Source organism: Peromyscus maniculatus, chromosome 1 (assembly GCF_049852395.1).
Source record: "Peromyscus maniculatus bairdii isolate BWxNUB_F1_BW_parent chromosome 1, HU_Pman_BW_mat_3.1, whole genome shotgun sequence".
In the NCBI taxonomy this organism is placed as follows: Eukaryota; Metazoa; Chordata; class Mammalia; order Rodentia; family Cricetidae; genus Peromyscus; species Peromyscus maniculatus.
In genome coordinates this window covers 189,547,387-189,560,172 of record NC_134852.1, presented here as the reverse complement: position 1 = coordinate 189,560,172, position 12,786 = coordinate 189,547,387, and the positions used below count along the sequence as shown (strand labels likewise).

The window sequence follows — 12,786 nt, the reverse complement described above, 5'->3', positions numbered from 1 at the left end:
CTTGAACTCCTAACCTCCCGCCCCAGTCCCACAAGTACTAGGAATGCAGGGGTGCTCTGTGCTCTTGCTCCTCCTGTCTGTGCCTCTGGCCTGGACTGCGTCACTCTGCGCCACCCCTTTCCCCGAGTTGACTTCTGGAGTGACAGTGTGTGCGTGCCCCTTTCCATACCAGCATTTACTTAAAGGGTGAGAAAATGGGCGATGTCATCAGGCCTTTGCTGGGTGGTTGAGTCAGCACACGTATGCCCTGTGAAAGCCAGGAATCTTCTGGCCCACTCATCCGTGACCCTCTGGCGTGATTGTGGTAGATGGGTATTTCATTATTATAAACACCGCCCCCACCCGCCACCTTAGCCTCCTCCCCCAACAGCTGATAGGCTGTCCAGTCTAGTTTTTAAATTAAACACACTAAAGAAAACTTTTCTTTTCCTTTTCAGCCCGAAGTGGTTCATAACATGACAGAGTTCAAGCGTGGTCTGCCACTGTTTCCCCTTGTGAAACCACATATTAACTTCATGGCTGCAAAACTCTGAAGAGAATGGATACGTTCCTGTGTCTTCCTAGGCCTGGGAAAGCAATCTTAACCACTTGAGTAGTTCCTGGCTTGCTATTAGACAGACAAACAGAAAAGAGTTACCAGACGTTATTATGTAGAAATGTTAAAAACCCAAAGTAATAAAATTATAAAATCTTATAGATGTAGAATATTTTTAAAACACATGCCTCTTAAATATCCTAATTTTTTTTCCTTTTTAGTCCTCAGAGAAATTCCCTTATATTAACTGTTTAACCTGAAGAAAGATATCCCAATAGAATCTTTCTTCCTTATTCTGTAAAATAGTCACTTGTCTGAAGATAATAAGAGTTTTTTTCTAAAAGGTTTCAAAAACATTTAGAAAGGGTTACCTTTTAAAGAACCGATCTTCAAATCTGCTTTCTATTTGATAGTTTCCTATAAATCAACCGAAAACATTACATTTGGCAGGTAACGCACAAAGCAATGTCATTTTCTTTTATTAGTGAACGTGCTGATTATCTAAGGCATGGTTTTAATGTTTTTATAAAATTTGGGTATGTTTTTTAATCTTCTTAGCCAAATGCTGGAAAGCCCTAGAACACCCGATTTACAGTGCTAGAAACACAGATTAACCTTACATCAAGTTGGGAATTTCTCAGGATTCCTGTGGGTTCTCTCTCATTGAATTCTGTTGACATCTCTGTTTTTCTGTAGTTGGTTTGTGGTGTTCCGTCAGCAGATGCTTGCTGCTGTATAGCGTGTGAGACATGCTGGGCTAACATCAGCTCTTGTAACTCCCCGTAATTGCTAGGGTGAAATTGCGATCAGTGTGTGAACTAAATCATTTGCCCCTTAGGGTCTCAAAAGGCAGCAAATACAAAGCCACCTCTTTGGAGATACAAAACGGTTACGTCCTTAAATAGCCAGTCTCCTTCAGACTCTAAACGCCCTCGCTGCTTCCGGTCTCATCTTGCCTTAAGTGTTATTTTTTTGAATATATGAATATAAACATACAGATGATGACTGGAGTGGACTTTTAAAACATATTTTTTTCACAAGATACTATTTTAGGTGAAAATGTAGATTTGACAGCTGTTTTAAAATATTTGCTATTATTAAGGCTTGCTTCAAGAGCAGGCGCGGCTGTTTCCACACCCCGGCAATAGAGATAGAAAGTACTCCTGTTTGTCCGCTGACTCAGGCAAGGTACGGAATGGCGTTTCCAAGTGACGTTTTACTGCCCCCTATGACTTCATTTGCCAGGATTTTCTGCTCTAGAGTCTTGGCTGTTCACAGCTTAAGTTTTCCTGTTTGCCATTTTCCACATAACTTGTGGACTTGGGCGGCTGTGGAGGCCGCTCTCCCGTGGTGCTGCGACGTCTCTTGTCCGTGCGTCTTAAGAGTCTCCCGGTGAAAATCCCGTCCTTGTCCGTCCCATCAGAAGGTCTGAGTCACCATTTCCTTCTCGTCTGAGCAATTGGCCAACTAGCCAAGGCTGACTTTGAACTGCTGATCCTCCTGCCTCCACCTCTCAAGGGCTGGGATTAGGCGTGCGCCACCCCGCCCAACTTGACTATGCAGCTTTTCATCGAACTGCAGAACATATACAAGACAAATCCAACACTAGTCCTGAGTGTTTGAATCCATCATTGTAAAAGCAAATAACAGTCTGCTACCTTTTCTGTAAATGATTACATGCCGTCGAGTAACTTAGCTCTTTTTAAAAAGATGGGTACAGTTAAAAGCATGCCTTTGATATGAGAAAAGGCCCTTGAAGCGATTGGAAAACAATCCCATGTCATCCTCCATGAACCTGCACGTGGTGTTGAGTGTGCTTCAGAGCTCCTGTAAGTGTCACTTGGCATCCTGACAGGCTCATCTCAGCGGGTCCAGGTTGTGGTCCATGAACTAGAACAGACTGCCCAGAGACTGCCATCTACTCACGCTTAGCAAGTGAGATTTGTGAAAAAGTCATGTTATCAGAGACTTAGAAGAGTCTTTTTACAGTTGATGTGTAAGAGCATGTGATACTGCCAGGATGGTGGGGTCCCAGGGTTGTCCTGTTTACAATAAATCTCCTGAACCCAAACTCGGTGTGCTGGATGATTTTGTAGTTTGTGTGCAGTGGTGCCCACCTCAGCCTCCCCTCAGGGTTCGGGTCTGACAGGATCTCTCGCTTCTGCTATCCTGTTGCAGAAAGCAGTGGATTCGTGTATGTTTGTGTCCATACACAAACATGTGCATATGTGGGTATCTTGTTTGCTACAGCAGCTCAGTTTCAAACCCTTACAAATCCATAGCTTCTGTAAAATGGGAGCTCGGTGTTGGAGACCAAACTCTTGTTGAGCAGTGTTGTTGACACAAAACCAAGTCACCCAGACCGATGAAAAGAAATTGGAGGTTTGATTATCTGTTATCAGAGGGTGAGTTCATAGTTACAACTCTTCTTCCCAGTGGACACACTCATTAGAGCAGGAAACTATAGCAGTTTTACATGAATATTCTAGGGGACAGAAGGGAACCTTCTCTGTTCAATTAGTATTATTATTTATCATAGTAACAAAATGCAGAGTCAAACAGCATGTGGTCATTCCAGTAGATTAGTAAGAGCATTTTAGGGAGCTTATGACAAAAGTATCAGCAAGCGAAGAGCCCACCTTCGCCCCACTAGGGGACAATATGAAATCGATACAGCCAGCATTTAATGAAAGAGTTCAGACACTTCTCCTAAGGCCCTCATGAGAACACCTCTGATGAGGGAATGTCTTTCTGGATGCTGCAAATATGTGTTGCTCTGATTGATTGATAATAAAGCCGTTTGGCCTATGGCAAGGCAGCTTAGAGGCAGGCGGGAAATTCAAAGAGAGAGACAGGAAGAAGGCAGGGAAAGACGCCAGCCAGCCGCTGAAGGAGCAACATGCAATGGGACGCAGGTAAAGCCACGGAACACGTGGCGATACATAGATGAATAGTTATGGGCTAATTTAAGATGTAAGAGCTAGCTAGCTAAAGGCTTGAGCCATGGCCTTGCAGTTATAATGAAGACAAGCCTCTGTGTGTTTACTTGGGGGACGCGAGTGGGAGAGATTTGTCCCCATGGTCAGCAGGCCAAGACACAGGAACTCTTCCGACTGCACACCTCCAGTCAGACTTGTGTCTGAGGGCCTGGGCAGTGCAGCAAGGCACTGGGAAAATGCCAAACTGTTCTCGGGCAACATGGTCACAAACACAGAAAATCATTAGGAATCTTGGGAGTTCTATGAGCAAGATAACGGGATAAGAAGAAAAGATGGTAAAGACAGGGCAACATAACAAACCAACTGTGCGTGTCCAGGCAACGGGATCTCCATGTTTCGGTAACTCCAAGTCTGAAGACTCGAAGGGTAAAGTTCTAAGAACGTGGAAACTGACATACTACGATTGTAACCAGATGCAGCGAGTTCCCAACCAGGTCATGCCTATCAGGCAGGGAGAGCGTGGATGTTATGAGAAGCCTTCAAACAAGGGGAGCGTGGAGATTTTATTCTTAGACCTCACAGCAAGACCCTGTCTCAAAAATAATAAAGGCAAATGGAGTTGGTGGGGTGGCTTGTGCCCAGCAGAAGTAGAGGCAGGCAGGTCTCTGAGTTTGAGGCCAGCCTGGTCTATGTAGTGAATTCCCAACTAGCCCGGACCATAACATTGAGATCCTGTTTCTAAGAGGGTGGAGGTGTGGCCAAACTGAGATACTTTTCTATGAGGGCTGACCCGGAATTCAGGCTGGCCTCAATCCCTTGACCTCCTGCCTCCACCTTCCGAGTGCTCAGGTTACAGGCCTGTGCTACCATGTGGCTAAGAAGTATATTCTAAAAGAGCAGTTGAGGGTTCGTTTATTTAGGGTTCTTTAATGGTTGGCATATACAAAGATGAGCATCATCAGTTTCTCTAAAGTTCACATGGATGTGTCTTGGGATATTGGTACACATTTGAGGTGAGAAACACAAACCCTGGAGTTTGTCCCCGACTGGGTCTGGCTGTGCACGCTTGTCATCCCGGCAGCTGGGATGTGAGTCATGAGAGCCAAGGGCAGCGATGGCTATGGAGGAAGAATCTGTGTTTAAGAAAGCAAACAAAACCTCAAGGACTCTCCCCTGTAGTTTTGTGGCGCATATGGACATGTACACACCGCTTCACTCATGGAGGCTGGAGGACGACTTTGGCGTCTCTCCCACTAGGGACTTCATCTGTCTTCCCGCCTTGTTCATCTCTTGGGACTCTGTGATCAATTATGAAATGTTAATTATTTTAATATTTTAAAGTAATGGGGTGTGTTCATGTGAATGTTTGTCAGAGCTATTCCAGTGTCATTCCTCAGGTGCTTTCCACCTCGTTTTTAAAAGCATTTTTTATTGTCCTGGGGTTCCCAGGTTAGGTCATGCTGTCTGGCCAGCAAGCCCCATAGCTTTAAAAAAAAATTTTTTTTTTTAATTGTGTGTACGAGGCGCTACACCACCAATGTGGAGGTCAGAGATGCCCCCCCCCCATGTGGGTCCCGGGGGATGAACCCAGGTCCTTGGGCTTGACAGCAAGCACATTACTGGCGGAGCCATCTTGCCGCCTTGCTTTCTCTCTCTCCCTCTCTCTCTCTCTCTCTCTCTCTCTCTCTCTCTCTCTCTCTCTCTCTCTCTCTCTCTCTCTCTCTCTCTCTCTCTCAGACAAGGTCTTACTGTTTATACCAGGCTGGCCTCGAACTCACAGAGATTTGCCTGTCTCTACCTCCTCCCAAGTGCTGGGATTGAAGGCGTGTGCCACTGTGCCTACCTTTTTTGTTTCTTAGATCTTGGATCCTGTTGTCGCCCTTCTGATTGAACTGCTCTGGGGAAGAGCGCTGCTGACTTGCAAAGCCAGCACTGTCCACCAGATGGAGACAAAACACTTCAGTGAAAAGTGCTCCACACAAACCCTGATTTCAACGCCAACTCCCGACTTACGTAATAGACCAATCAGGACAAAAATGTAGCAAGAGCCAGGCATGCACACCTGTAATCCCAGAATTTAGGAGGTTGAGGCAGAAGGATTGCAAGTTTTAGTCTAGCCGGGACTACACAGCAAGACTCTGTCCAAAAAAAAAAAAAAAAAAAAGGAAAAGAAAAAGAAAAAGTAGGTGAAATTATTCTTGACCCTGTTGCTTGCCCTCCATTAGAAATTCTTATCATCATGCCGGGAACTGGCTTAAAAATAACTCGTGGCGGGCTGGAGAGATGGCTCAGAGGTTAAGAGCACCTACTGCTTTTCAAAAGGTCCTGAGTTCAATTCCCAGCAACCACATGGTGGCTCACAACCATCTGTAATGAGATCTAACACCCTCTTCTGTATACATAATAAATAAATCTTAAAAAAAAAAAATAACTCATGGCTACAGCTGTATCTTAATTCATCTACTTAGGTGAAGTTTTGTCTACAGGTATCATTTTCCTTGTTAGGCTGTCAAAAAACAGACCAGAAAAACCCACTTTAAAATGGGACCCTGTATGTAAAATGAATAAAAAACAAACGGGACCCTGTGTGTGGCTTCCTCGCCCCGCCCTCCCCCCCCCCCCCCGCCGCCCTATTTCTCCTGAACCCACGGTCTTGCTCATGTAGGCTAAGCACGTGCTCACGTTTTAACCTCCATGCTTTTTTAAGGTGCCCATCCCCACTCCCTCTCCAGACTCTTTGGTAACTTGATCTTTCTGTCCCTTTGTCCCCTTGTAGGTAAGTGGAGATGGCCAAAGAGATGTAGGTGAAAGCCACTCCAAAGCCTCTGCTCAAGAACTTTTGCTCCCGTACCCCTCCCTCCTGTCCTCTGCCCCATCCTCTGTTGCTGCCCCTGAGATGACAAGTGTAAGGACAAAGACCACCAAGGAAGGCAGAGAGGCTCAGGGGTCCCTTCTTGGTAACCGCTCTGAGCAGTGACTGTGTCTGTGGGGATTATGGAGGTGTGGACTTGGTTTTGAGGTAGGAGAGCCACTGCTGGGCAGGCTTCCGTTGGCGGATAAAATTATTCCTACGCAATCCATCACTGATGTTAACACGTTGGGTTGCCTCCGTGCAGGGCGGGCGCACGTGCCGAGTGAGGAATGTGTTGCAGAGCGCCTGCCTGGGATCACAGCAAACAGGAGGCAGAGCCATCGAGGGTCTGGGCTGCGCATGCGTCAGCCCAGGTGGCGACCTCCCTAAGAGAGGGGCGTGCCTTCCAGAAGCAGCCAGTCCTGCATGGTCCATCTCCCCGACCCCCCAAGCTAACAGATGGAAAGAAACTACATATTTCAACCCTGGTGGAAACCAGACCTTTAAGTTTATGGTAAGCCAACAGGAGGTGACCAGGACTGGGGAGGTGTGGCCCAGAGGGTGGGACACACACACATCATAGACACCACACACATAATTATACACACACACACACACACACACACACACACACACACACACAGCCACCCAGTATTGCCCAACCGTGAACCACATGGAACTTCTAAACCTGGGATGACAGATGGCCTTCTCACCTGGCTCTCTGCTCCTGTGTCTGCCGCTGAGGACTCTGGTGTCTCCAGGCACGGGCACAGGTTTTTGTGACGCCCACTACACTGTCGACCTCCACCAGCGCAGCAAATGTTCGGGAACTCTTGGACCTAAACTGCTGCTGCCACCCTCAGGTGGCTGCTTTTGTTCTCTCTGGGGGTGAAAGCTGAGTTTCTGACCTTTGGACTTTGATTTCCAATTAAGTGTGTTGTCAGATATTAACACCACAACTGGCGGATGAGCTTTAAAATAGAAATTTGTGTTGTAAGAATATCTTAACTATTTTGAGATAGGGTCTCACCGTTGTGAAGCCCTGGCTGGCCTGGGACTCTGTATGTAGACCAGGCTGGCCTTGAACACACAGAAATCTGCCTGCCTTTACCGCCCAGGTGCTGGGATTAAAGGTGTGCGCCTCCACATCTGGCTATTTATTATTATTATTTTTTGACTATTTATTTTTTAAACTATATTTGGGGAGGGAACATTCATGAGTGGAGTTCAGAGGGCAGCTTGTGGGAATTGGTTCTCCTACCATGTGGGTCCCAGGGCAGAAACATAGTTTGATGAATCCCATTCATTATAGAGTGAATTTCTTTTAAGCAGAACTATTCAAAGAAAACAAGTAGCCCTAAGCCGTTCCCTTACTCTACCTTATCACAGCCTGTGATTTCTTCCAGGTAGGAAGCAGGTCAAGTTCCACTGACAGTTGCTGTGACCAAATGCAGACAGCTGAGGACGGGGAGGCATCTACCTCAAGAGCAGCCTACACTGGGTGCAGTGAGACACATGTCAGCCCAGCACACAGTGTCCTCCCAGACACTAACGCTGGAAAACTGAGGCTCATCAGGCCACGATTTCCCATCTTACCTACTTGGTACCCTCAGGGTCTTTCAACCTTTCCTCCTCCTCCTCCTCCTCCTCCTCCTCCTCCTCCTCCTCCTCCTCCTCCTCCCCCCCCTCCTCCTCTCCTGCAGGCTGCCAGCATCTTCTGCTTGGGCCCTGTATTACCCTCTGATGCCAAGCTTTGCACATATCCCTGACTCTGCCCGCTCCATGCAGCCACCAGACAACTTTATCTAAAACCTCCACCTGACCGTGAGGCCCCCCACACCACCACGGTCTCCTGTGGCTGAAGCTACCTGGAATCCACCCTGCGGCTGAGGCTAGTCTTAACTATTGATCCTCCTGCGTCTGCCTCTCACCCACTTCGACACCATGCCTGACTCACCATGTGGCTTTTTTGCCTAGAGATTTTCTAGAGGTTTTTCATTTTATGTTAATGAGTCAATCCTATTTAAAAATTTTAAAGATTTATGTGTGCAAGCATTTGCCTGCATGAATGTATGTGTGCCCCATGCATGTTGTGGTGGCAGATCCCTGGGACTGGAATTATAGATGGTTGTGAGACACCATTTAGATGCTGGAAACCAAACCCAGGTCCTCTGCAAGAGCAGTAGGTACTCCTAACAGTTGAGCTGTCTCTCCAGGTCTAACCCCATTTTTAAAAAAACTAATAAATTGCATTTGGAGAGGACAACTTTAGGTTTACAGCAAAACTGAGCCACAAGGAGAAATTCTCCAAAGTTCTCCATTCCCCTCCATTGTGAAGGACAACTCTAAAGTTCTCCATCCCCCTCCATTGTGAAGGAGAGCCCCAAAGTTCTCCATCCCCCCATTGTGAAGGAGAGCCCCCAAATTCTCCATCCCCCCCATTGTGAAGGACAGCTCCAAAGTTCTCCGCTCTCTGTCACTGTATTGGCGTGCTCCCTCCATTATTCATTTGGTGCTTGGCATTGAACACAAGGACTCGTGTGGTAAACACTTCTCCTTCCGTTGAGCTACAGCCCGCCTCCAGCACTGGCATTCTCCTCCTTTTCTTCTTCCATCCCTTGTATTCCTGCCTTTACTTTCACATCACATGTATTCTATTACCCTTCTCACTCCCCCCTTTAAAGCCTTTGTTCTCCTTTCATGGGCCTCTTTCTAGTTTCTACTCACACTCACTTCCATATAAATACACAAACACAAATTAGAAGTTAGGATACTCGTATGAGCTGGGCGGTGGTGGCGCATGCCTTTAATCCCAGCACTCAGAGGCAGAGTCAGGAGGATCTCTGAGTTTGAGGCCAGCCAGGTCTACAGAGTGAGTTCCAGGAGAGCCAGGGCCACATAGAAACCCTGTCTCTAAAAACCAAAAAAAGGATACACATGTGAAAGAGACATGTACTATTTGTCGATCTGCCCTGGGTTACCTCCCTTAGTGTAGTTTTCAGGCCTGGGTGACAAGCCTGACAGCCAAGTTTGATCCCCGAGTTTGATGTCCAAGACCCACATGGTGGAAGGAGAGAACTGACTCTCAAAAGTTGTCCTCCAACCTCCACACGTTCACCTCCCAGAACGAATGAATAAATATAAATAAATATTTTCCAGTTCCATCTATTTCCCTGCAAATTTCATAGCTTCGTTTTTCTTTATAGTTGAATAAAATTCCCTTGTGTGTACCTACCAAATTTTCATTATCCACTAGTCTGTTGATGGACATCTAGGCTGATTCCTTTTACTTGCTGTTGTGAGTAGAGCAGCAATGACCACGAGTGTCCAAGTGTCTCTGTGGCAGAATAGAGACTCCTTCCGTATATGCCCAGGAACTATATATATCTGGGTCATTCTAGTTTTTGAAAAAACTTCCATATTAATTTCCACAATGGTGTGAAATCCCTTTTTGAGGCAGGGTTGCCTGCGGAGTAGCTGACCTAGAACTCTCTTTGTAGTCAAGGAGATGACCTTGAGCTTCTGACCTTCCTGGTGGAGTTTCAGGTACTTGCTATCTTGTCTGGTTTACGTGGTGCTGGGGGTTGAACACATGGTTTCATGCATGCTAGGCAAGCACTCTACCAACGCAGCCACGTTCCCAGCCCATTTTTAAAGGCCTAATTCCAGCCAAAAGGGAGGATCCCTTACATCCTAACCAACTCTGCGATAGCGTTAAGATTGGGGATTAACACAAACATCCCGGCGTTAGACTTCACTAACAATGCCAGCTCACAGATGAAGTAGATTCCTCCAGCTTTTGAGAAGAGAAGTGGAACTATTTCGTCCTGGCCTACTTGTTAGACTTTACCAATAAAACTACTTGCGTTTGATGCCTTCTTTTTTGGATGGCTATTGGTCCTGCAATTTTCAAAATAGTCATGTGGCTACCCATTGATTTGTCTTTCAATGAGGTTTGGTAGATGGTATCTTCCAAGGAACTGGTTGCTCCCTTCATTCTCCCCTTTTCTTGTTTTCTTTGTCTGGGATAGGGTCCTACTCTATAGCCTAGGCTGGCCTGGAACTCATTATTTGTCCCAGGCTGACTCTGAATAATACTTCCTCACGCTCTTGAGAGCTGGGGTGATTGATGTGAGGTACCACTCGTGGCCAAGGCCCATTTCTTCTACACTGAGGTTGAAAGTGTAGAACTGTTTGTGACATTCCTCATATATATCTCAGCACCCGATGACCTGAGTTTGATCCCCAGGACCTGCGTGGTAGAAGGAAAGAATTGGTTCCTACATATGCAGGCCATGGTATGCATATAACACACACACACACACACATACACACACACACACACACACACACACACACACACACACACACACACAGGAAATCATCCTGTGTCATCCTGCTGTGGTCAGGACTGATGAACTCTCTTCCCTTTCTGGTATTAATGACTTGCATCTTTTTTTCTTGGTTAACCAGGAGAGAGGGCTGCTTTGTCTTTTCAGAGAGCCCGGATTTCTCTATCACTTTCCCGTTTCCCATGTCATTTTCACTTTTTTTTTTTTCTTCTTTTGCTGGCTTTGGGCTGGCTTACATTCCGATCAGTTGGTTTGGCTGTTTTTATTCGTTTGTAGACAGGATTTTATGGAGCCCTGGCGGGTCTCAAACATGCTGTGTAGACGAGGTATGAACTCCCGAATGCTGAGATAACAGACCTGTGCTCCCATGTCCAGTCAGTGTCACAGTGGGGACCAAACCCCTGGTGGCTCTGGGCATACGAAGCAAGGCTTACATCCTTAGCCTTCTCCCCTATACTCCTCCCCCTCTCCTCCCCCCTCCCCAAGTGCATGCTGGGACTGCAGGCCCCTGTATGGTCAGGCTTCTGTTTTCTCGAATGTGCTGTTCATGGTGCAGATTCCTCCCTGCCTCTGTTTCTGGTATACCAAACAAATTGCAATAAACTGTATTTTCATTCAGTTTAAAATAGTCTGTGGTAATGTTTTGTTTGCGCTTTAACAAATAAATCTTGCTTTAAGATCAGAGTACGGAACTAGCCACGAGAGGCCAGGCAGTGGTGGCACACACCTTTAATCCCAGCACTTGGGAGGAGGAAACAGGAAGTGATATGGCGGGGCAGAGAGTGGAAATGATCAGGTGTGAGACCAAAATGAGCCATCTTAGAAATAAGACCAAAATGCTTCCACCCTAAAATTAAGGCCTAAGATTTCTCCTTTTGGGAATAGGCCATTAGTTACTGAAACCAGTCAGTTCAGATTCCAGAAACCAGGAAGTGTAAAAGTACAGAGTCACAAGGTAGTCACGAGGTAATGCCTGCCGGACTATGGAATGTCCTCTCCCTGGTTTCCAGGGTAACTGACCACAGAAATGCCCCCACCTGAGGGCAGCCAATGAGAAATGGTGGCGGGCAACCACTCCCTTAGAAGTAAGATTAAGCCATGATTTCTAGAAGCGAGCCAATCAGAATTATACCCACACTAGCACCCCTAAATGATGTAACCTTGTGATTTTCCCCTTTAAAAACTGAGCTTGCAGACAGGTGGGCACTTCCTCCAGCTTCCACTGCATTGGATGTATTGGACGAAGTCGCTGCCTAGGCTTGTATTGCTTTTGGGTATCCAGAATTAAACCTTGCCTTTGCATTCTGGCAAGCTCATCTTTGGTGGTCCCTCTGGGGGTCACGATCTGGACATAACAAAGGCAGGGTGGAGACAGGAGCTGGCTCTTTCAGGCTGAGGATTCTCAGGAGAGACAAGAACTCTAGGGGCCGGCTGCTCTGCTTTGCTGATCTTTCAGCTTTCACCCTGATATCTGACTCCGCGTTTTCATTATCAAGACCAATTAGACCCTTTCTCGATCCCCGGCCATCTTGGTGGCTGGTCTTGGTTGGGGGCTGTCCCGCACCTAAGCCAGGAAGATGGTGGCCACAAAGATAACAAAAAGTCCCAGGAGACGATCAACTCTAGGCTCCAACTAGTAGAGAGTAGGTGCTGGGATAGAAACAGACTTTGAAGATGAACAGACAGGGCCAAGCGAAGTTGACTATCCTCACCAACAACTGCCCAGCTTTGAGGAAATCTGAAATAGGACACTATGCCATGTTGGCCAGAACTGATGTCCATCACTTCAGTGGCAATAATATTGAATTGGGCACAGCATGTGGAAAATACTACAGAGTATGCACACTGGCTAGCATTGACCCAGGTGATTCTGATATATCAGAAGCATGCCAGAACAAACTGGTAAAAAGTAAACCAGGAAGTTTTCCTTTAATAAAACTTTGCCAGGGCTCTTAAAAAAAATTAGAATTCAATGCCACATCATTCAGTTTTCTCTTGAGACTTCTTTGACCTATGTGCTATTTAGAAATATATTGGGATTTTTGTTGTTGTTGTTGTTTCTTTGGGGGTTTGTTTTTGTTTTTGTTTTTGTGTTTTTTTCAGTGGTAA

At 46.3% G+C, this 12,786-nt stretch overlaps 1 protein-coding gene and 1 pseudogene across 7 annotated transcripts in view; both read left to right on the top strand.

Annotated features, from left to right (window-relative positions):
- Positions 1-2,606, top strand: part of Ide (insulin degrading enzyme) — a 100,665-nt gene extending 98,059 nt beyond the window's left edge. For all 7 annotated transcript variants that reach the window (XM_042262986.2, XM_042262996.2, XM_076562925.1 and 4 more), the window contains exon 25: positions 438-2,606. In XM_042262986.2, coding sequence (XP_042118920.1) covers positions 438-533 — 96 coding nt within the window. In that variant the 3' untranslated portion in view covers positions 534-2,606. The remainder of the gene's footprint in view (positions 1-437) is intronic.
- Positions 2,607-3,613: 1,007 nt separating this feature from the next.
- Positions 3,614-12,639, top strand: LOC107401182 (uncharacterized; annotated as a pseudogene).
- Positions 12,640-12,786: the final 147 nt, after the last annotated feature.